The sequence below is a fragment of the Polypterus senegalus genome, chromosome 11 (genome assembly GCF_016835505.1).
Source record: "Polypterus senegalus isolate Bchr_013 chromosome 11, ASM1683550v1, whole genome shotgun sequence".
Taxonomy (NCBI): domain Eukaryota; kingdom Metazoa; phylum Chordata; class Cladistia; order Polypteriformes; family Polypteridae; genus Polypterus; species Polypterus senegalus.
The window spans coordinates 111,820,937-111,845,016 of NC_053164.1; the positions used below are offsets into that span (position 1 = coordinate 111,820,937).

The following is a 24,080-nucleotide window of genomic DNA, read 5'->3' on the forward strand; positions in this document are numbered from 1 at the left end:
GTGTTGAGAGCTGGAAATCAACTGAAGAAATCTGGTTGGTAGCCAGCATGGTAGGCGGCATCTGTTTGGCAGTGCAGTACAGTATTAAACTATAAAAAGCAGTCTTGAGTGATTGTTGCGTCTAGTAAATTGTCCACAGTCACGATCCCTTTTATGACTGAAATTAAAAGTCACCAACTCTGTCAATATGCTTGCAGTTATTCTAGTGACATGACATGCTAGAAATTTGGATTGTCAGAATAAAAAACTTTTACTGTTACCCTAATTTAAATTCAACATATGCTAGGTTAAAACTGTATTATTACTTATGCAGTCAATGTATAATACTGTACATATTGTAAGCAATTGTAAAAACAGAAAAGACTGTATAAAATTTACCATCTTTCACCACAACCATGATGGTATATCATTGGTTCCTGGGAAAGTCCTTTATACCTAATATATTTAAATATAGCCTAAATCTGCTTGTAAAAAAATCATACAAAATATCTATTCATCAATTTTTATTTATTTTTTTTTTAATTTTTAACAAACCCTGGGCAGGGCGCCAGCCCACCACAGGGCACACGCACACACCAGGGACAATTTAGAATTGCCAGTACACCTAACCTGCATGTCTTTGGACTGTGGGAGGAAACCGGAGTACCTGGAGAAAACCCACGCAGACACTGGGAGAAAATGCAAACTCTGCGTAGGGAGGACCCGGGAAGTTACCCACTGCTCCACCGTGCTGCCTTTATTCATCAGTTTTTAAACACGCTTAATGCATTTTAGGGTTGTGTACACCAGAGCCTGTGAGGCAGGAACTCTGAAATCATTGCCAGTTCATTATAGGGTCCACTCATACACACACTTGCACAGGGCCAATGTCACCTAATTTCACCCAATATGTCTTTAGAATATAGAAGGAAAACCAGAGCTTCTGGAGAAGAACCCATATGCAAACCCTTAAGAGCAGTGAGTGGGCACAAGATTCAAACCCCGGACACTGGCTATGTAGGGCAGCAGTGCTATCTACTACTTAGCTGTGCAACTGGCTAATATTATAATAAAAAAATAAAAAATTGTGCCAGAAAAGGTTCCAGCCACTTTGCAGGTTTGAGAATGTACAGTATAGAGGCTTCCACCGCCTTGTTAAGTTAACGTAAGCCATTGCTAAAACACCTTCATAAGGTCAACTTTCTTAACGCTAACACATAATAACCATTAACTTAAACAGGAAAAATTTTTAAGTGTCCCAGACCCGAAACAATTACTTCCATTTTCCTGGAATAACTCCATGACAATTGACACATTTATTTCAATAACAACATTAGGCATCAAAACAAGCCCTAATAAGATACTTTATCTTATTTAATTACTGTTTAATAAGACTATACCTGCTTTCATTGTACCCTTTTGTGGTTTAGCAAACAACATATACAACACTAGTCCCTCACACCTAAACTGAACCATCCATAATGTTAAGCACATAGACCAGTAAGCCACAATTCACTAAGAACTGTGGGTAATTTTATACGCAGGAGAAGGAGTTACAGAATCACTCAGATAAATTGTACAAACAGTGTTTAGACCATGCATTTCATCTTTGTTATGCTCGCCTGTATCTACATGTCTTAATGACCCCAAGTTTCACACTCAAAGGAATGGTCCAACTCTTCTGTGATTTTTTTTTGTTTTCAGAGCAATGATGTTCAAGGTAATGTGACATGAAATCACAAGTACACACGTGAGCAAAACATGTGAAGTTGACCGACTTTAGCTAGGAGTAGGGACACATTGAAAAGTCGTTTTTATATTGTGAGCTGTTGCGCTGATTGCTCCCCCAGAGAATACAGACGTTCCTGGCAAAACCCCTGAAAAATGTTGACAGACTACCTTCACATTGCTCCTTACCTTATTTACACTCTGTTGTGTGATAAACCTCTTGTGCGGTACTCCATATACTTAAAAGCTTGTTCAGCACCTGTCAGTATTGGAATTGATTGTTTTTGCTTTTCTCTCTCTCTGAGATTCTCTGCTCCTGACGGAACTATCATCTCTGTCTTGTCATGTTTGTTTGCAGTGTCTGAATAAAGTTCATGTCTCTACAACTTCCCGTGTTTCTGTGCAAATCTGTGACCCAAGCCTGACAATATCTGCAAAAATTCTGCTTTGCCATTGTTCTTTGTGTACTGACATTTTTGTAAAGATGTTTTATTTAATTCAGAGGATGTCTGTACAGTAATCCCTCGCTATATCAAGGCCGACTTTGGCTTCACTCTATCTGGATTTTAAATGTAAGCACATCTAAATATATATCATGGATTTTTCGCTGGTTCGCCGCTTTCTGCGGACAATGGGTCTTTTAATTTAGGTTACATGCTTCCTCAGTTTGTTTGCTCAGTTGATTTCATACAAGGGACGCTATTGGCGGATGGCTGAGAAGCTACCCAATCAGAGCATGTATTACATATTAACTAAAACTCCTCAATGATATAAGATATGCTTCCCACGCGGAGCTTGATTGCTTCTCTCTATCTTTCTCACTCTCTCTGCCTGACTGAGGGGGTGTGAGCAGAGGGGCTGTTTGCACAGAGGACACGGACGCTCCTCTACAAAATGCCGCTTTATCGCGGTGCTTCTGTATACTTAAAAGCACGTATTGATTTTTTGATTGTATGCTTTTGATTGTTATAGAGCGCTCTCTCTGACATTCTCTGCTCCTGACGGCGCTCTTTTGAAGATAAGATATGTTTGCATTCTTTTAATTGTGAGAAAGAACTGTCATCTCTGTCTTGTCTTGTGGAGCACAGTTTAAATGTTTGGCTAAAGGGTGTTATTTCATGTCTAGAGGGCTCTAATAATGTTAACAGGGTGGGAGAGTTTATAAGGGCTTAAAATATATAAAAATAACCATACAAACATATGGTTCCTACTTCGCGGATTTTCACCTATCGCGGGGGGTTCTGGAACGCAACCCCCGCGATTGAGGAGGGATTACTGTATACATAAGTCACATTACGACAATTGTATCATAATACTGTATGTGTTTAAATAGATAGAATTTAAGAGAACTCCCAATTGTTACATTACTTTGACCTTTTTTCTTGCAGATATGATTCAGATAAACTGTTACTACCAAACTAAGAGAGCTGTGCTAAGACGGCCAAAGTTTTTCTCTAAACAGGATGTAGAGAAAATCAAACAAAGGTACAAGTCTAATATTCTGCAAAAACTGTTGGCCTTTATTACTGAAATAGTGAATTCTCATTTAAGAGTCAAGTAAGCATATAGTATACTCATATCCGTTAATGTATTTCCCTCTCAGCATTTACTTGTTAATATAGCAATCTAAAAAATGCAGTGTTCTAGTGATTATAAATTTTAATTTGCTGTAATAACTAAAATTAGAGTATAAATGCTTTTTAGTGCAAATTACTGCCAACTACAACAACAACAACAACATTTATTTATATAGCACATTTTCATACAAACAGTAGCTCAAAGTGCTTTACATATTAAAGAATAGAAAAATGAAAGACACAATAATAAAACAAAATAAATCAACATTAATTAACATCGAATAAGAGTAAGGTTCAATGGCCAGGGGGGACAGAAAAAACAAAAAAACTCCAGCTGAAGTATGTGTGAAGTATGAAGTTTTACATTTGAATATTTGTTAAAGCATTAAAAGTTGGTTATTTTTTACAAAAAGTGACATTCCTTAAGCTGAAAAGTTCTCTTTTATTCAAGACATAATAAAAATAAAATGTATTATTATTTTCATAACGTTCTTATTCTAGTGTTCATAGGAGCTGGAGCCTATCTGAGAGGCAACATATATTTCCTTTCACGTCTGATAGATGTGAGTGTTGGATTAATTTCCAACTCTAAAATTGATTCCAATGATGGATGTGCATCCTATAAAGTGTTGGTTGTTGAATTTGCATTGAATTGACAGGATGGTCAGTATTAGCCTTGCATGTGGCTTCAGGTTGAGAAGAATAATGTATTTGAGGTTAATGAATACAGCATGTAATGAGAAAAAATTTCTAACTAGTATAGGACATCAAAAAACTCATCAAGATTAAAAGGGCCTTATTTATGAGTACTGCACCTCAAATAATGTTATAGTGCAACATATATTGTGGACATCTGACCATCACACCTTGAGCTTTTTGGACATCTTATTTCAAAACCATAAACTTTATTTTGGAATTGCACCCTCCCCCCTTTATGGCTATGACAGCCTCCACTTTTTCCAGACCATTAACCCACCTCCACAAACTTTACAGTAGGCACTGTTCAATCTAGAGGGTAGTGTTCTCCTGGTAAACCCAGATTCGTCCATCATACTACCAGATAGTGAAGCATGATTTATCACTTCAGTGGACACATTTCTACTGCCTCAGAGTCCATTAGCAGCATGATTTACATAACTCAAGCCAACACTTGACATTACGCATAGTGATCATAGGTTTGTGTGTAGCTGCTCAGCCTTGGAAGCCCATGTCATGAAGTTTCCAACTCACAGTTCTTGTACTGTTGTTGCTTCCAGAGGCAGTTTGCAACTCTTTTGTGAGTAACACAATAGATGATAGGTGATTTTTATGTGATATGCACTTAACCATCCCACTCTGTGAGTTTGTGAGGTCTGCTACTTTGTAGCTGTGTTGTTGCTGCTCCTGGATGCTTCCACTTCACCATAGTAGAACTTACAGTTGACCAGTGAAGATTTCACATACTAGCTTGTTGCAAAGGTGGCAGCATATGACAGTCATTGAGCTCTTCAGTACGACCAGTTCTACTGCTGATGTTTGTCAATAGAGACTGTATGGCCATGGGCTTGATTTTAAGTACCTTTTAACAATGGGTGTGGCTAAAACACCTGAACTCAATAATGTTGACGTTATAGTGTATCTGTAAAAATCTTAGCAGTGGCAGCTAATACTTACCTTTTTGTCATCAACATAGAAAATTTTATTTCAAACCATGCCATCAAAATTTCCTGTTGTCATGATATCAGGCATATTGTGAATTACAACTGCTAGTAATAAAATATTTGGTTACGCTGAGGAATACTTTGGCAAGTTATGTGAAAACATAAGATCATTTAATCTATCAGGCGTATTTGGTTAGCTAATAGCTAGATCGTCTTTTTAAACTCCTTCAAGGGTTCTACTTTGCCTAAATTACTCCGTGGTTTAGTTCAGATTTCATCAACCCTTAATATCCACCATTGGTCCTTGAGTATGTGATTCATGATTTAACTTTAAGAAATCTGGCAGATCCAGTTCATTGATGTTGCAGGAAATTTTGTAGACCGAGATGTGATTGACATGTAGCATATTCAGCAAAACACTATAGCGGTACGGCCACCTTAGCCTGTCATGTAAGACATACTGTAACTCCATGGATCCATGTACAAGGGTTCACGTCATTCCTTATGACATCTCAATGAGTTTGAGTTAATAAGGCAAAGTTAACTGTAGGAGTTTACATATGCTATTTTTTAATTGTTGATACCTCTGATATAATTGATTACTTTAGATTTATTTTACAATTTGCTATTACTAAAAGACACTTTTTTGTATTGAACAGCAAAAAAGCACCTAAAAGTTATTGTGCTGCAAGTTTTAAGGCTGTACCATCTTACTGGGACAAAACACTTTTACCTGAGACTGGATACAAGGTAAAGTAATTAACTTCTCATAAAACTGTGATAAGATTCATTATTTCTGTGTTGTTTACTAAAAGTATTGTTTTTTAAGCAAGTTTAAAATAATTTGATATTTGTTCAAAATTGTCTTGCAGTATTTCTTCATACATATAAGAAGACCATTGCAAAAATGTTTTCAAATAAATCTCAGCAAATACAATATATTTATGAAATGCAAACATGCACTGTCAAACCTGCTTAATTTGATTCAGGATCAAAGCACTGAGTGCAGGCAGGAAGCAGTTCTGATCAAGTCGCCAGGTCATCACAGGATGGGGTGCAATCCTGAACAGGGCACACACACCCACACCTACTCACACTGGGAACAATTTGGAAGAAAAACCCACACAGACATAGGAACAGAATGCAAACTCCACAGAGATAAGACTGTGGTCTTATTTATAAAACTTTGCGTGGATTCATGCTTGAAAATGTGTACGCCATAGAAAAAAACATGCTTTATAAAACCTGGCGTATGCACATTTCTACCCAAATTACATTTATAAATCACAATCTTCTTGTTAATGTGTGTACGTGCCTCAAACCCCACCTTGTTATCAGTCTGAAACAGACATACAGTCATGGCCGAAATTATCGGCACCCCTAGACTTTTCCCAGAAAATGCACCATTTCTCCCAGAAAATTGTTGCAATTACAAATGTTTTGGTATACACGTTTATTTCCTTTATGTGCTTTGGAACAACACAAAAAAACAGATAAAAAAAGCCAAATCTGACGTCATTTCACATAAAACTCAAAAACCGGGCCGGACAAAATTATTGGCACCTTTTCAAAATTGTGGGTAAATCGTTTTATTTCAAGCATACAGGGAGTGCAGAATTATTAGGCAAGTTGTATTTTTGAGGATTAATTTTAATATGGAACAAACACAGTGCTATCAGTCATCCAAAATGTTAATAAACCTGAAACCTGAATGTTTCACAACGGAAATGTGAGTGTGAACATAATCAGGGGAATACATATGTGCGACAATTATTAGGCAACTATTAGTGTGCAGATTTATTATGCAACTAAAGGAAAAATGAAAATTTTCCCATCTCACTTGTTTATTTTCATCTGTTATAGTGAGAATAATAAACAAACACCTCAAAATTTACAAATAAACATCTCTGACATTTCAAAAAATAAATCAATCAATCAATGACCAATATAGCCACCCTTCTTTCCAATAACAGTCATAAGCCTTTCCATTCATGGAGTCTGTCAGTTTCTTGATCTGTTGACGATCAGCTTTTGTGGAGCAGTGACTACAGCCTCCCAGACACTCTTCAGAGAGGTGTATTGTTTTTCTCCCCCGTAAATCTAGCGTTTAAGAAGTGCCCACAAGTTCTCGATAGGGTTTAGGTCAGATGAGGAAGGGGGGCCATGTCATTATTCCTTCATCTTTAAGGCCTTTACTGGCTGGCCACGCAGTGGAGAACTTCGATGCAAGTGATGGAGCATTGGCCTGCATAAAAATCATGGTCTTTTTCCTGTATCAAGGAATGTTTGAAGAAAGTGTCTTCGAAAAACTGGCAGTAGGTTTGGGAGTTGATTTTGAGTTAATCTTCAATGCAAAAAGGTCCAACTAGCTCATCTTTAAAAATACCAGCTCATACCAGTACCCCACTTCCACGTTGGAGTGGAGCTCTGTGCCCATTACTGATCCACAGGTCCATCCATCTGGTCCATCAAGAGTCACTCTCATCTCATCGGTCCATAAAACCTTTGAAAAAATCTGTCTTCAGATATTTCTTGGCCCAGTTTTGACGTTTCAACTTATGTTTCTTGTTCAGTGGTGGTTGGGTTTCAGCCCTCCTTACCTTGGCCATGTCTTTGAGCACTGAACACCTTGTACTTCTGGGCACTCCAGGTAGGTTGCAGCTCTGGAATATGAAAGTACTGAAGGATAATGGGTTCCTGGTAGCTTCACGTTTGATTCTTCTCAAATCTTTGGCAGCTAATATGTGTCTTTTGTTCTCAACACGTTTCTTGCGACCCTGTTGACCATTTGCAACAAAATGTTTGATGGTTCTGTGATCACACACCAATATCTTAGCAATTCCAAAAGTGCTGCATCCCTCTGAAAGACTTTTTACAATTTTTGACTTTTCAGAGTCAGTTAAATCTCTTTTTTGGCCCATTTTGCCTGAGGAAAACTAGCTGCCTAATAATTCTGCACACCTTGATATAGGGTGTTGATCTCCTTAGGCCACACCCTCCCTCATTACACAAATACACATCACCTGACGTGCTTAAATCCAATAAGCATTCAAGTTAATACAGCTTGGAGTTGGAATGTACGCATAAAAATGATGATATGGTCAAAATACTCACTTGCCTAATAATTGTGCACACAGTGTATGATGCTCGTTTGAACTCACCTGTGGCAAGAAACATGTGCTGGCAATATAGCAATCACACCTGAAGCCAGTTAAAATGGAGAAAAGTTGACTCAACTTTTCTGGCAACCTAACTATTTTAACACACAAAGGTAGAAACAACATTCAAACTCAGTTTTCATTATTTGTATTTAGCTGGTATTCAACCAAGACTTTCAGACATGAGTTTTAGAGAGTTGTAGTTTAGTCAACATTATCTTAAAATACGTCAGTAAGTCTTTTTAATTTAAGGGCTTTTTACCTCACATTTTTCACTATGGATTTGGCAAGTTTTGCTGTTTTTAGTTTCACGCTATATGTAAAGATTATCCAAGAAAAAAATTTTCAAATACAGTAACGATTTGAATTGTAAACCTGGCACTTTTCAGCCATAGTGTTAACTCCATCTGTCAGTTGTAACACTCAAGAAAGCTCATCTAAAATAGAAATTAAATTGTTCTCCTTCCAATTTAAGAAATCACAAGTGTTGTAATCACGAAATAGAGCATCTCAGCCTACTCACTGTCTGTGACAGAAGCCTTGTAGACTTTTTTTTAGTATATTTTGTACACTCTCTTGAATTGAGAAAACAAGATGCTGAATCCAAAGCAGTTATTACCTAACACGCTGTGTGTCTGACAAGTTTCTTTGCTTTGCTTTAAGATGTTTACTTGGAAGTGGTGACTAAGCGTTGTGTACTTTTACTGTGATAATAAAAAGTATCTTAGGAAACAGGATCTTGATTAATTAATTGGAATAAATGTTTTAGTGCAGTACTTTTTCTTTGTTATCTCACATAGCTGAGTAAATGCTTACACTACAAACAACTTAACTTCATTGTAGTTTAGTCTAATATTACATGTTTTCTGCCTCACTCTGCACTGTCTTGTGCAATGCGGCCACAGAGAGCTTAAACAACTCGGCACATCCACATAGAAAACGACAAGGGGTGAGCGAGCTATCTTGTAGGCTTTTACTGGACATACTTTGTTGTAAACTGAAATATATACAAAAGAAACATACAGGCATTTACAGGTGTACAATCAAAGACAATAATGATTTACAAAGCAATACATAGCAGACAGTGTACATCTATACTAATAAAAGGCAAAGCCCTCACTCACTCACTCACTCACTCACTCACTCACTGACTCATCACTAATTCTCCAACTTCCCGTGTGGGTGGAAGGCTGAAATTTGGCAGGTTCATTCCTTACAGCTTCCTTACAAAAGTTGGGCAGGTTTTATATCGAAATTCTACGTGTAATGGTCATAACTGGAAGCAGTTTTCTCCATTTACTGTAATGGAGATGAGCTTCAACGCCGTGGGGGCGGAGTTTCGTGTGACATCATCACGCCTCCCACGTAATCACGCAGTACATAGAAAACCAGGAAGACCTCAAAAAAGCGCTGAAGAAAACATGCATTATATAATTGAGAAGGCAGCGAAACAATAAGAAGCGAAGCGAAAGTGACATATACAACCATATTCATGAGTTCTGCTACTCGGAAACAAAGCACGATGTAAACCTACACTTTAAATTAAGTTCATAGACAGGCTGCGCTGGCGTTTGTAATTTAGTGCCTGCCCATATAAGGCCGTCCGTCAGCGGCAATCCAATAGCAAACTGCCACTAAATATTCACGGGTGAAGGACTGTGCTTATGGAGAGGAAGATGAGATGGTCAGGGTGGTGTTTGACACAAACTCAGCGAAACTGCGAGAGAAAGTTTTAAGTGCCAGGACTAAGGTAACATTAAATACAGCCATGGACATAGCAGGAGATGGCACCAGCACAGCTGGGAACCTTCGATGCATGTACACCGAGTGGCTCACGTGAACTGGACGCAGTGCACAGATAAAAGCAACAGTTCCAAAGAGCGCTGAACAAAACCAATTACACAATTGAAAAGGCAGCAAAAATATGAAGCGTCTCATACATACAAGCATATTCATAAATCCAACTACTGCGGAAACAAAGCACACGTTGGAAAAAGTCAATGTCCCGCTAAAGGAAGACAGTGTAAAAAACCCGTGCATGCAGTGTGTCAGGTCTCAGATAAAGAAGAAGACGAGCTGTTTATTGATGCAGTAAGAAACGAATCGATGAATGAAACCTGTCATCTTTACAACGATTGACAAACACGGAATGTAACTTGAACACAACACATCCTACAAATACGAACCTGATTGAAAGAAATAATGATAATCAAATCCTTGATGACAGCAACACTCAGTAACACTCACAAAACAAATACTGTATATTGACAGTCATGTTACGCTATTTTTAAAATGTTCCCTTTTCTTTTTCTAGCTTTTTTAACACACTACTTCTCCGCTGTGATACGCGGGTATATATATATGTATATATATACCCGATCTACATACTCGAATAATGGATACTTTATTCGCCATCAATGATTGTTTTGGTAAAGCCATACTCAGTGTATTCATTAGATGAACGGTAAAAAGTAAGCGAGGGAGGATGACTTATTGAGGCATGCAGGCTGTAGTGCGCGTCAACTCTATCTGAATTGCGCGATCACATTTGAAAAATATATCTTTTCAAGTTCTATTTAGTCCATATGTGTCAAACTCAAGGGCCGGGCCACATCCGCCCAGTGTAATTATATCCGCCCGAGATCATTTTATATACTGTATTATTGTTATTAATGGCCCGGGTATATGAAGCGCTGGTAACACAATAAACTACAGATCCCATAATGCAGCGCTTCAGCTGCCTTGCCGAACACCGCGTTAATCAAGTCTACCTTATGATGCTGCAAGTTATTGTGAAGCTAGCTCACACGATGCTGAAGAGAAAAGTTGATTCTGAAAATAGAGCCTTTAAAACCGATGGGAGGCTGAGTATATGTTTACTGAACCCGTGTGTCTCATTTGTGGAGCTAATGTGGCTGTAATTACAGAATTTAATCTAAGACGGCACTATGAGACAAAACATCAGGGTAACCTGAAAGACCTGAATGCAATGCAGAAGATACAGAAAGCAGAAGAATTAAATAAGAATCTGACACTTCAGCGGACGTTTTACCCGTGCACAATCACAAAGTGATTTCAAGTGAAGCTGCTTTTATGGGAGACACAACCACTTGCCCCACTTTCCCTGTTGCCAAGTAATGTTAAACCAAGTCGTCACTACGGTGTTCCCAAACACGCACTTTGCTGATAAACTGAGCGCACTGAGTTTGCACGCCGCTTTGGTGACTTTGAAGAACAAAAAAAGTCCGTCTACATGCGGCTCGAACCTTGTGCATGTTTGGTAGCACATATCTGTGTGAGAAGCTCTTCTCAGTGATAAAGACTAACAAAACAGCACACAGGAGTCGCCTCACTGATGAGCACCTGCAATCCATCCTGAGAATCTCCACAACACAGAACCTCACACCAAACAGAAACGAACCTGTGCCAAAAAGATGCCAGGCGTCCAGCTCTAAAATGACATATGAGCAAAGACAACTGAATGATTTGATTTGTTATTGCTGAAAGGAACACATTTTATTTATATTTCCAGGTTTTGTTATGCAGCATGTTCATATTTGAATTTGTATAATTTTGACAGGATATATTTTTATGGAGAGCAAAATCTTTTGGGATATTTAAAATCTAAGTTTATTTTTATATAAAATTACATAAGAGTAAAGAAATTTGAATGTTTGTTCTTTTAATGTTTACTTTATTTCTAACTTGTATAATTTAGACAGGATATATTTTTATGGAGAGCAAAATATTATAAGTTGTTTAAGGTTTGAGTTGATTTATTCAGGAATAATATTCCTGTCTGTTTTACCATTCCTACCAAAGATATTTCTGTCGACTAAATAAAAATTCCTTCTATTTAAAATTTAAATAGAACTTGAACAAATACGATAGTTCATAATATCCACGCAGACTTGCACGTAAGAGCGGGTGTCATCCGTTTTAACAAACAGCGTATTGCACTGATCTGAAATAGCTGTGTGTGTATATATGTAGATATGTATGTATATGTATATATATGTATATATATATGTTTGTGTGTGTGTGTAAATATATATATATTTATATTTATATATATATATATATATATATGACAGCAACACTCATCACTCACAACAGTGACAAAACAATTACATTGACAATCATGTTACGTTATTTTCAAAATGTTTCCTTTTCTTTTTCATTGCTTCTTCAACACACTACTTCTCCGCTGCGAAGCGCGGGTATTTTGCTAGTTAAACAATAAAGCTTTAAAAGACACTTACAAGGCGAGTGATTTCCATGGATGGATCAAGACAAAGAGAAGCGCGTAGACAGAGGTTCAAATTGCTGCGTACCACAACTAACCAGATCCAGGGGTTTATATACCCTAAGGATACGTTTTGGATGTGACTGAAACAGAGATAAAGGGGTGCCTACATGAGAGACATGGGGTGTATTGTATTCAAATGTTTATTATGGGACCTACGTGCATTATGCGAGTTTCATAGACTTTTATAGTACCACTGTGAGTGTGGGACGTGACTGACTGGTGTGCTAATAAATGACAAGATGAAGGGGGAGAACAGTTCAACAAATAACAGTCTCAACTAACAAGATGTGGGGCAGAACAGCATGCTTTGCCTGTTAAACTATCACTTAAAAATAAGCAACACAAAAGAGGTTTTACACATAAATGAAGTTGTTAATTGAGGTTAGTTCTTAGCACTACTTCATCATTATTGCAGGTTATGTGGATTTTGATGTATTTCCCTGTAAGCTGTGACCACAACAGAGTGCAACTGAGCCCCAATTTCAGACACAATTGGACCAAACCCAGTTCTGGGTTCAAAAACATTTCTTGTTTGTGTCACAGTAACTTTTCCAATAGACAAAGTCAAAACCAATACAACAAAAGATAATATACAGTCTTTTCCCTCTCTTTGCGCTACTCCAGGTTAGTGTCCTCTACTGCCTCCCAAGTCTGACTCCTCAAATGAGGTATGGTGACTTCTTCAGGACTACTTCTGATGTTATGACATTGCCTGGTGAAATCACGACCAGCTAATGCTAAAGCTCTGCAAAGTAGGGAGACCTTCTCCCCGCAGCAACCTCAGGTAGTACCCAAAAATCCTGACAGGGCAGCCCTTCAAGCTTCTGTAACCTTGGAGTCTGAACCAGTCTCCCCCAGGCCATCTATTTTTTGATTGCCCAGACTTGGGTAGGAATCAAGAGCCATCCCAGCCAGGTTGTACCTCCAACCATGCAGTCTGTCCATTATGGTCACCGGGCTGGGTAAGGCAAGACTCTCCATCCCAGTCGGGATGCCAGTCCATCCAGATCTTTACAACCAACAACATAAAATGTACCTTAATTGGATGGCTTAATTCTCAAATAAATTTCCAAAATAAAGTAAGAATAAAATAAGACCTCTCAATATAGCCAATATTTACAAAACTAAAAAGGGCTGGCATAGTAATTTAAAAAAACAAAACAATTCACCATGTCTTTTCGTACAATTCTCAAACTAATTTGTAGAACGCAACAGATTTAGAACAGAACAGTTTAACTTTTGTCTTGTTTTAAGCTTGTTTGTTTTTCAAGCAACTGAACTCTCTGTTTGCAACTGAACAGCTCCACTCTCCTTTCTCCACAATCCACTCTACAACAACAGTCTCCTGTTTCCCTTTTCAAAAACCCTTACAAATTCATTCATAGCCAACACCAAGTTCCTCTTTCTTTTATGTCACATGGTGTGATGATAGAGGGTTAGGACCCGTGACAAAGTGGAGCAGGAACTCTCACATGGTGCTGAAGACACCAACTACCAGGGCTGTTACATACAATTTATGCAACTTAGGAAAGGCTTCCTTGTACTCCTGCAGGAGTTTACACACAGTGGACAGGTCTGTTTCCTTTGAACTGTTTTGCCACAAGAACTTCATTTTTCAGACTTACAACATCTGCTACAGTGCCAGCCATCACAGCCAGAGGGTGAAACAGGGTGGGATCTAGAAATGCGCTAGATTTGGGTGCAAGACTAGATGTGGCTCTCATCAGGTCAATATTCTTGTGTGAAAATCTAGTTTCCATTTCTGAAATGGCCCTGTCAAGGATGTTGAGCAGGGATCTTTTCAGAGACTGCTGGGGGAAATGGTAGGGTCATCAGAGTCTGTATGACCCAAAGTTGAGAGCACAACACTTTGACCCAAGCGATTGCTCATTGCTCTCCTTCTCTTTGTTGGATGTGACTCATCCTCAGCAGGAGATGACACTCCCCAACAGTCATCCTCACGGATGTTTTTAAGGAGTCCAGTGCTGCACTAACAACCTCATAAGCACAGCACAGATCAACTGACTGAGACTGTAGAATAGCATTTGCTGGTTTCAAGACACCAAGCACCCGCACTAGGAACTTTCCAATCTCAAAGAAGTGATGCCTCTTAATTTGGCATAGCAGGCCTGATGCCTCGGTGCACAGGTCAACTGCAGCATCATCATCCTCTGTCATCTCAGATAGGATACTAAGGATTTGTTCTCGATTGTCCACAGTGCACCTTGTCACCTCATAGTTCTTGTCCATCTGATCTCAAGCAGTCTTTTTAGACAAGGTGCATCATGTTTATTGAGCACATAGTGGTGGTGAAAAAAGTTGTAGAGTGAACTAGAACCACTAAGTGCAGTTGGTGGTTGTAGCAGTGGATGTATGGAACATATCTGTCAAGCCTCTTTTGGAGCAGAGCTTGTACACCACCTCTAACCCCACTCATCACAGAAGCTCCATCATAACACTGGCTAAGTATACTGTCAGCACTGTAGCCAGCATCAGATAGGTGTAACAGCATCTCAGGTGTGATGTACTCTGCATCAAGTTGTTGCAAGTCAAGCAACCCAATAAGATGCTCCTCTGGCATGGAATTTCTGACAAACCATATTATCACAGACAAATTTTCCACATTGCAGCTATCCTTAATCCCATCACTTTTGAGGCGAGAACCTGCAGAATCAGCACTTTCATATTTTTTCCTGACCTCTCCAAGCACCATGTCAGCCAGTGTTTGGATAATTTCATTTTGGATATCCTTAGATGTGTATTTTGCATTTTTGGGATACCCTTGGCAATGCTTGCTAGCTTCTCTTCCTTCTCTAAGGTATATTCCATCAGTTTTCAAAAAAATACCTGAAGCAATGTCATCATCATTACCCGCTGTGTCATATCTCAAGGTTTCTGCAGTCCCACGGTGCCCCAACTCATTTACACAGAGAAAACTTATAGCGCTATCAATACTCTTGACATAATAATGTTTTTTTTCAGGTTGTGTTTTACCAACCAACATTGAATCCACAGTCCCCCCTGTGGCCTCTCTGCTTTTATGCTCAGTCCAGATGGTTGAAGCATGCACATGGTTGTGGCTGGACACATGCCTCTGTAGCCCCTTGTCTCGATCAAGTGCTGCTTTCCAGTTGTTTAAACCAGTTAAGGTAAAAACTACATCCCTCTTATTAACTGTGCTGCCATATTTCCGACAGGGGAAACAAAAGCATGCGTCCCGCACAACAGAGTATGGAGGATTGAGTACCACCAAGTACACATTTGGGGTAACTGCCCAGTATTGGCTGGGATGGTGTATTGCCATTTTAAGTCACTGGGTAGCTGAGCAGGTTGCTTTGGGGCAGCAATTGTTGGCAGAGGTACCGGAGAAGCAGTGTCTGTTGATGCCACAGGAGTAGACATGCTAGCTGCTGTCTCTGATGTACCAGCAGCAGCATCATTGCTACTGCTATTCGTACAGGCAGGAGCAGCGCCACACTTTTTAAAAAGCTTGGAAAAAAGGATGCATCTCACAGCATTAACTTTCCCTTTGTGAGCTGCTAGAAACTGGGGTTGAAAGTGAATAAGCTTTATTAAAATCGCTGGGATTACATCAGTATATGAAATGAGAAAACGGTTGAGTGCAGAGTTGAAAGCTGGGGTGGGGCTTTGTGTCGGGGTCTGACAGACAGACACAGGTCCTCTAGTCGGCTCTATGCAGCAGACAGGCTCACAGTGGTGCTTGTGGGATCGAGACTTCTACCAGACTGAAACTGTGAGAAGAACAATGGACTAGTCTCCATTGACTGTACAAATATAGATGTACAGTGCATCCGGAAAGTATTCACAGCGCATCACTTTTTCCACATTTTGTTATGTTACAGCCTTATTCCAAAATGGATTAAATTCATTTTTTTCCTCAGAATTCTACACACAACACCCCATAATGACAACGTGAAAAAAGTTTACTTGAGATTTTTGCAAATTTATTAAAAATAAAAAAACAGAAATCACATGTACATAAGTATTCACAGCCTTTGCCATGAAGCTCAAAATTGAGCTCCGGTGCATCCTGTTTCCCCTGATCATCCTTGAGATGTTTCTGCAGCTTAATTGGAGTCCACCTGTGGTAAATTCAGTTGATAAGACATGATTTAGAAAGGTACACAACTGTCTATATAAGGTCCCACAGTTGACAGTTCATGTCAGAGCACAAACCAAGCATGAAGTCAAAGGAATTGTTCAGACCTCCGAGACAGGATTGTCTCAAGGCACAAATCTGGGGAAGGTTACAGAAAAATTTCTGCTGCTTTGAAGGTCCCAATGAGCACAGTGGCCTCCATCACCCGTAAGTGGAAGAAGTTTGAAACCACCAGGACTCTTCCTAGAGCTGGCCGGCCATCTAAACTGAGCGATCGGGGGAGAAGGGCCTTAGTCAGGGAGGTGACCAAGAACCCGATGGTCACTCTGTCAGAGCTCCAGAGGTCCTCTGTGGAGAGAGAACCTTCCAGAAAGACAGCCATCTCTGCAGCAATCCGCCAATCAGGACTGCATGGTAGAGTGGCCAGACAGAAGGCGCTCTTTAGTAAAAGGCACATGGCAGCCCGCCTGGAGTTTGCCAAAAGGCACCTGAAGGACTCTCATACCATGAGAAACAAAATTCTCTGGTCTGATGAGACAAAGATTGAACTCTTTGGTGTGAATGCCAGGCATCACGTTTGGAGGAAACCAGGCACCGCTCATCACCAGGCCAATACCAGCATCATGCTGTGGGAATGTTTTTCAGCGGCAGGAACTGGGAGACTAGTCAGGATAAAGGGAAAGATGACTGCAGCAATGTACAGAAACATCCTGGATAAAAAGCTGCTCCAGAGCGCTCTTGACTTCAGACTGGGGAGAAGGTTCATCTTTCAGCAGGACAACAACCCTAAGCACACAGCCAAGATATCAAAGGAGTGGCTTCAGGACAACTCTGTGAATGTCCTTGAGTGGCCCAGCCAGAGCCAAGACTTGAATCCGATTGAACATCTCTGGAGAGATCTTAAAATGGCTGTGCACTGACGCTTCCCATCCAACCTGATGGAGCTTCAAAGGTGCATCGACAAAGTATTGAGCAAAGGCTGTGAATACTTATGTACATGTGATGTCTCAGTTTTTTATTTTTAATAAATTTGCAAAACCCTCAAGTAAACTTTTTTCATGTTGTCATTATTGGGTGTTATGTGTAGAATTCTGAGCAAAAAATGAATTTAATCCATTTTGGAATAAGGCTGTAACATAACAAAATGTGGAAAAAGTGATGCGCTGTGAATACTTTCCGGATGCACTGTATTTTTTAGTTGATGTTAATTATCTCACGAGTTGCTATGATTTTGATGACAGAAATTTGCTGCTTCCTCAAAGCCTCCTTTCTGTTGCGCATCCCTGCCTACTGAGAAACCTGACACCGAGTCATTTGCATACTAACAGTGATTGGATGTTTAGCTGGGGGGAGGGTGAGTGGGGGATCTCTGCCAAGTGCTGTGTGAGCCTGTGGACAAACAGTGCACGGAGGGAAAGAGGGAAAGAGCGAACAAGTGGTGAAACCTATCATCTCATTTGTGCCTTTTCTAGTGGATTTTTGAACTACTGTAGTAAATCGTGTCCATATTCAGTTTGTGGATAATCTATTATTTTCTTTCTCAACTTGTAAAAGTTTAAGGGGGCAGGATGTTTGTTTAAGGGGGCATTGCCCCCTCTTGCCTCAGCGTAGAGCCGGCCGCAGGATACAAGCTTGCTGCAAAGACTACAGATTCCTGCATGTTTAAGAGCAGTGTTTACTACATCAAGAAAGTGAGAAGTCATCTGGCTTACTTTAAAAGGACAAGTCCCAAACAGACACCATGGGACATGACTCTTCTTTGCTGCCCTTTATTTTCCCTGGAGAATCATACCATTAATTCCTATACTCTTAAACACCTTGTTGTCATGGCCAGTGAGTGTTCCAAATAATCTCCCAGATGAGAGGCTGGAATCTGATTCAGAAAATGATCCAAAAAACTTCCTGGAGAGGTTGACAATCTAATGATATTGCGACCTGACATTCAACCTTGCTTCACAAGATATTTCAACAATTAGCATCCTGCTCTGTCCAAGACAAAAAAGTCAAAAACCTTTCAGCAGGTCAAAAACCTCCCAGACGCTATAGGGAAAACAAATGAAACAGTAAATCAATGTCATGTCATTATATAAAAGGGTGATTTAGCCAAACCTAGTAACTACAGGCCAGGTTGCTGAATAAGTACAGTATCATAGATGAACTAATGGAAGCAATCAAAGATAATTTAAGGAATGCATATGACATACAGTATTACCAGTCAGTCAACATGGGTTTAAACAGAGGAGATCACGTTTCATAAATATTCTACAATTTTGCAAGGAAGCAACAAAAGCATATAATCAGAAAGGTGCACTTGATATGTATTTTAATTATCAAAATCTCACAATTTACTAACTGTAGAGGCAATTCACCTTTCTTCAAGAACTGGAACCAACTAATGAATATAACAAACATCTTTATAGGGGAATAGCACCATGGAGCAGTGGCATATTCACTGGCATTTCTTATTAATTAGTGAAAGGCACTTTCTTTTGCAGATTAAGTAACTTAAGTAAGAAAAAAAAACCCTCTAAAATCCCTGCAGCAGAGACATTACTCAGTAATCAATTTGAGGAACCAAGTTGTTTACTTCATAATCTAGCTTTGTCCTAATTATTGTGAATGGTGTTCTTTTTAAATTTTTTTTTTACATTTTCCCGAGGGGTTTTTGAAATTTCTTGGTGGTTATTCTGGGGTTTCTGAGGTTGAGGGATTTGATTAAGGCATTTATTTCGTCCTGTCTTGGTTCTTGGCTTTATTGTAAATTCTCAGCATCTTATTACAGCACCATTTTGACTATTGATGGGTGGCACTGTTTTGTGACTTTCGCATCAGCCATTGCTGAGGCAACCTCATCAGCACAACCCTTTAAAAAAGTAATTTATGCACCATTTGGGTATGTGTTTTAGATAAAACTACAAGATTTAACATGCACATCATGGCATTTTCAGTTTTCAGATTTACTTTCTGCTTTATGATTCTGATACTTGTCTCACATTTTTCACTTGTTGAGTGATTGGTCTGTCTCGTTGATTTTGACCCAGCGCAATCCATTTTGTTCTTGTTTCATCTTCTGATCTCGAAGTAAAAATAATTCTGCTTCAGCAGGACACTAATGTTCTATGCTTGTCTTAGTCGACTTCTATGTAAGCACTTTTAGCAATTACAATTCTGTAAATCATTGCATATTTGATGCAACTGTCATGACATGACCATTAACCAAAAACAGTCAGGCGTACACGTCTTGCAATAGTAAGAAAAGCCACCTTTTCTCTGACATAACTTTGGGTCTTATGACATGGTGTTATTAGGTTTGAAGATAACTGATCTGAGTCTGTGCTGTCACTCTCCTGGCTTTCATAAAGAGGCTGTTTGCATCATTGGGCATTCAGTCTCTTTTCTTTCTTATTCTTATTTAGGTTTATCATTCTTAAAAGCATCTAAAATGACCCTGGGCTTCAGTCACAGCAACTGCAGAGATCTAGGTTCTCTTATCTTTTCCAGTTCCTCCTCTTTCTTTCATCCATCTGTTTTCTGCGGTCTTCTCCTATTCTATCCCTCTGCCTTTTTGTTTTTTTATATTTTTTCTCTATGAAAAGCCAATCTCCACTTTGTGCGCTGCTTTGCATCAAAAACCTTATAATATCTTTACCTTCACACTCAGTTTGTAAGTGATACTTAAATCCACCATCAATACAGTTTTTCAAAAGTATCTCATTTTATTCTAAAGATAAAACTATTCATTTTAAATTTGTGCATCATCTTGTGACCAATGACTTATACTGCTATCTGGTCATTAAATGTCACCAGCACATTCCCCTTCTTTAATATTCGTCTGTCACCTTGTATCTTTTTTCTCCTACTTCACTGGTGGCTGGATGTGCAAGTAAAGCTTTTAATGTACTCTGTGCTAGTACAGCAACTTATGTACAGTGGAGGATCTTTTCTGTATGTACCACTACTGCTGAGTTGGCACTGGCATGTTCCTGGACACTAACCTTTGTATGGAGCCTTTTTCATTTACATGTTTCAGACATGGTTCATTTGTCGAAAACGTGTCCTGCGTTAATCTGCAAATCCATATTGGCCCAGTATGAGTAAATGTGAGTGTGTATATGTGTGTGTATGCCCTGCAATAGCCTGGCACCCACCTTTTACCAATTTTTGCTGGAACAGGCATGGTCTTTACAAAAATGTATAGATGAAGGGATTGAGTTATTGTGCTGGGATTTCTGTTAGTCTGGCGCTGAAATATCTTTTGCCAAATGGACAGAAAGACCAGCTATTTGCAGTGTATTCCAGGAGTGCCATAAAAACTCTTTCACAAGGTTAGTCCCATTTGAATGCTTTGATGCCAGTTTCCTCATTTTATTCTAGTCCTTCTGGTATTTGTAGAATTAGAGTCACAATTAAGAGACCTAAAATATTTTTGGACTAAGGATCATGACAATGTCATGATACCTTCTGCACAATATGAAAGTTTTACCAACTCTCAACGTTTCAACAATCCTGGTCATTACTGCTTGGCTCAAAAATGTTTTATTGATTATCCGTTGTTTTTACTTTAGGAATTGTTTTCATTGTTTCACAAGTACTTGTGTGATTACCAGTGATATATCTCTAGTGTTCCTCTGTACTTTTATGTGCTACTATAGAAAACTACAGTAGTTATTTGTCTTCCCTAACTCTGTCAACTGATGTGCCAATTCCATCTTTATCTGCAGTACATTGCTTGGCCCATCTGTGACATCTAAAAGGCCTAACGGTCATGTCAAAAGGCTACACTCTGTGGAGGGAGATTTTGTCGAAGTTTGAAAATCACTAATAGAACACTTTTCTGTTATCAAATCTTATAGAAAATCACCTTGCTTCAATCAAGTGAAGAGTACGGTAAGGTGAAGAAACATTTTGAAAAGACCATGTATGGTTTTCAAATTACAAAAATTGAGCGGATCCAGAACAAAGCTCTCTGGGAGGTCTTTCAATGGTATGTTCTTTCAGATATATATATATATATATTTTTTTTTTACAACCAATGTGAGTTTATTGAACTTAAAGATTACAATTTAATATGTAAAAGTTAGATCAATCGATAGTTTAATTAGTCTACATTTTCCTGCTTAAAATGTAATTACATTAAGTCATAAATAGTAATTTGTTTTGAGCAAACCCAATGGAGTTTGCTTCACCATGAGTTTGTCGAAATCATGGACATGTTTGGGAATTTCGCCGAACTCCACAAAATGGATAGAAGTCAATGGGGAGAAAGGAACTGAACTAGCTTTACGTGCATTATAATAGTGCAGTGGTCTTTTAAGTGTCCCTGAGGTCTAGGGAATCATATGCCAGCTATGCTGAACTTATTACTGTGCCCAAAAATCTAACCTGAGCTGTTAGGCAGTAGAGCTAACCACTCCGCCACTGTGCCTCAAATAACAAAAGACACACAAGAATGATAACCACAAACAACATGCAACAAATGGCCACATCACGCCATGTAGTAGCAGCAGCAGCGTGGGACTGGCTCCTTCCATTGTTTGAAGTCACAGCTCCAGGAATATCTGGAATGTATTTTTTTTTTGTTTCTGTTCTGTCTATGCAGATGTTTTTCCCTTTCTTCCTCATCAAGAAGACAGAAATGCCTTGTAAATAGTAATGAATCTTTTCATATTATTATTTCACAGAGTCTCATTTTGACTTGAGGAGAAGGAAGGGCTCCTTTAAGGCATGCATACTGTAATTAGTTAAGTTGGTGCTGCATGCAGGAGATTAAGCCAGTGCCCAGGGATCAGCATTATAAATCCTTTTGCAGTACTCATAATATTTTCATTATGATCAGCTAAGTTACCCTCAAATAAAAATAAATAAATCAATAAAAATTTGCAGTATTTTTTTAAATAAATACAGGGTATAAATTGACTGGATTGCTCAAAGCAGATGGGCAGTTGTCTTACAATATGCATGAATGTAGTACTAGGGTGTTGTACCGTGTTAGCCGTTATGAATGTAGTTCCATGTATGAAATCTCTGCACATGGCTGCAGCAGATCTGTGATGTCACGCTAGCCTCGGTGATGGGGAAAAAAAATCACAGCAGATTTGCAGGAAAGTATTTGGTGAAGAATGTCAATGGTGAACACAGCGTATTTGCTGCGAAAACAAATTTTGCAAATTTCGTTATCCAACGCTAGTCATAACCAACACTCAACAGCTCCTGTCTACCTAGAGAACTGTAGCAACTGACAAGAAGATTATTTTAGAAGAGTTAATGCATTTATGTGAAGCTTTAAAGGAACTTTTGAGCATTTCTCACTATAAATATTTTAATTTCTTTCTAGTTTTAGACAATGTAAGAAATTTCTTTCCCATTGATTATGTAGGGTGGGTTTGTGTTCTTGTTGAGAAAGATAAGTCAGTATGAAATCTTGGATTTTTGTTGCACATGCTTAGTCCGTTTTGTCTTTTTTTCTAAATAATGTCTTTAAAGGATTACAAGGAAGCATATCCAATATTCTGACAGATGTAAATTTTTCTAACAAACTTATCATAAATGTGGAGCATTCTGAAACAATATGGCCTACTGTGGGTGGTTCATGATAACAACAACAATATTTATTTATTTAGCACATTTTCATACAAACAGTAGCTCAAAGTGCTTTACAAAATAAAGAATAGAAAAATAAAAGACACAATAAAAAACAAAATAAATCAACATTAATTAACATGAATAAGAGTAAGGTTCAATGGCCAGGGGACAGAAAAACAAAAACTCCAGACGGCTGGAGAAAAATAAAATCTGTAGGGATTCCAGACCATGAGACCGCCCAGTCCCCTCTGGGCATTCTACCTAACATAAATGAAACAGTCCTCTTTGGATTTAGGGTTCTCAAGGAAGGACTTGATGATGATGGTCACGTAGACTTCTGCCTTTTAATCCATCCATCATTGTTGGAGCATCATGAAGCTTTAAGTAGGTGGAGGTGGCGCAGGCCACCACCACAAAGAAACAGAAAAGAGAGTAGGGGTCAGTACGGATTTTAGAGCCACCATTAATAGTTATTATGAAGAATTGAACATACAGAGTATCAGGATTAAGTTAAATTAAATGAAGTTATAAAAGGCCATGTTAAAGTAATGTGTTTTCAGCAGTGTTTTAAAGTGCTCTACTGTATCAGCCTGGCGAATTCCTATTGGCAGCCTATTCCAGATTTTAGGTGCATAGCAGCAGAAGGCCGCCTCACCACTTCTTTTAAGTTTTGTTCTTGGAATTCTAAGGAGACACTCATTTGAGGATCTGAGGTTACGATTTGGAATATAAGGTGTCAGACATTCCGATATATAAGATGGGCGAGATTATTTAAGGCTTTATAAACCATAAGCAGAATTTTAAAGTCAATCCTGAATGACACAGGTAACCAGTGTAGTGACATCAAAACTGGAGAAATGTGTTCGATTTTCTTTTCCTAGTTAGGATTCTAGCAGCTGCATTCTGCACTAGTTGCAAACGATTTATATCTTTTGGGTAGTCCTGAGAGGAGTGTTACAGTAATCTAGTCGACTGAAAACAAACGCG

General features: G+C 38.8%; 1 protein-coding gene across 2 annotated transcripts in view; it reads left to right on the top strand.

Moving 5' to 3' along the window:
* Positions 1–24,080, top strand: part of LOC120539437 (protein mono-ADP-ribosyltransferase PARP12-like) — a 61,741-nt gene that overhangs the window by 27,548 nt on the left and 10,113 nt on the right. For both annotated transcript variants that reach the window (XM_039769488.1, XM_039769490.1), the window contains exons 8-10: positions 3,096–3,192; positions 5,584–5,674; positions 21,365–21,495. In XM_039769488.1, the coding sequence (XP_039625422.1) occupies positions 3,096–3,192; positions 5,584–5,674; positions 21,365–21,495 (319 nt within the window). The remainder of the gene's footprint in view (positions 1–3,095; positions 3,193–5,583; positions 5,675–21,364; positions 21,496–24,080) is intronic.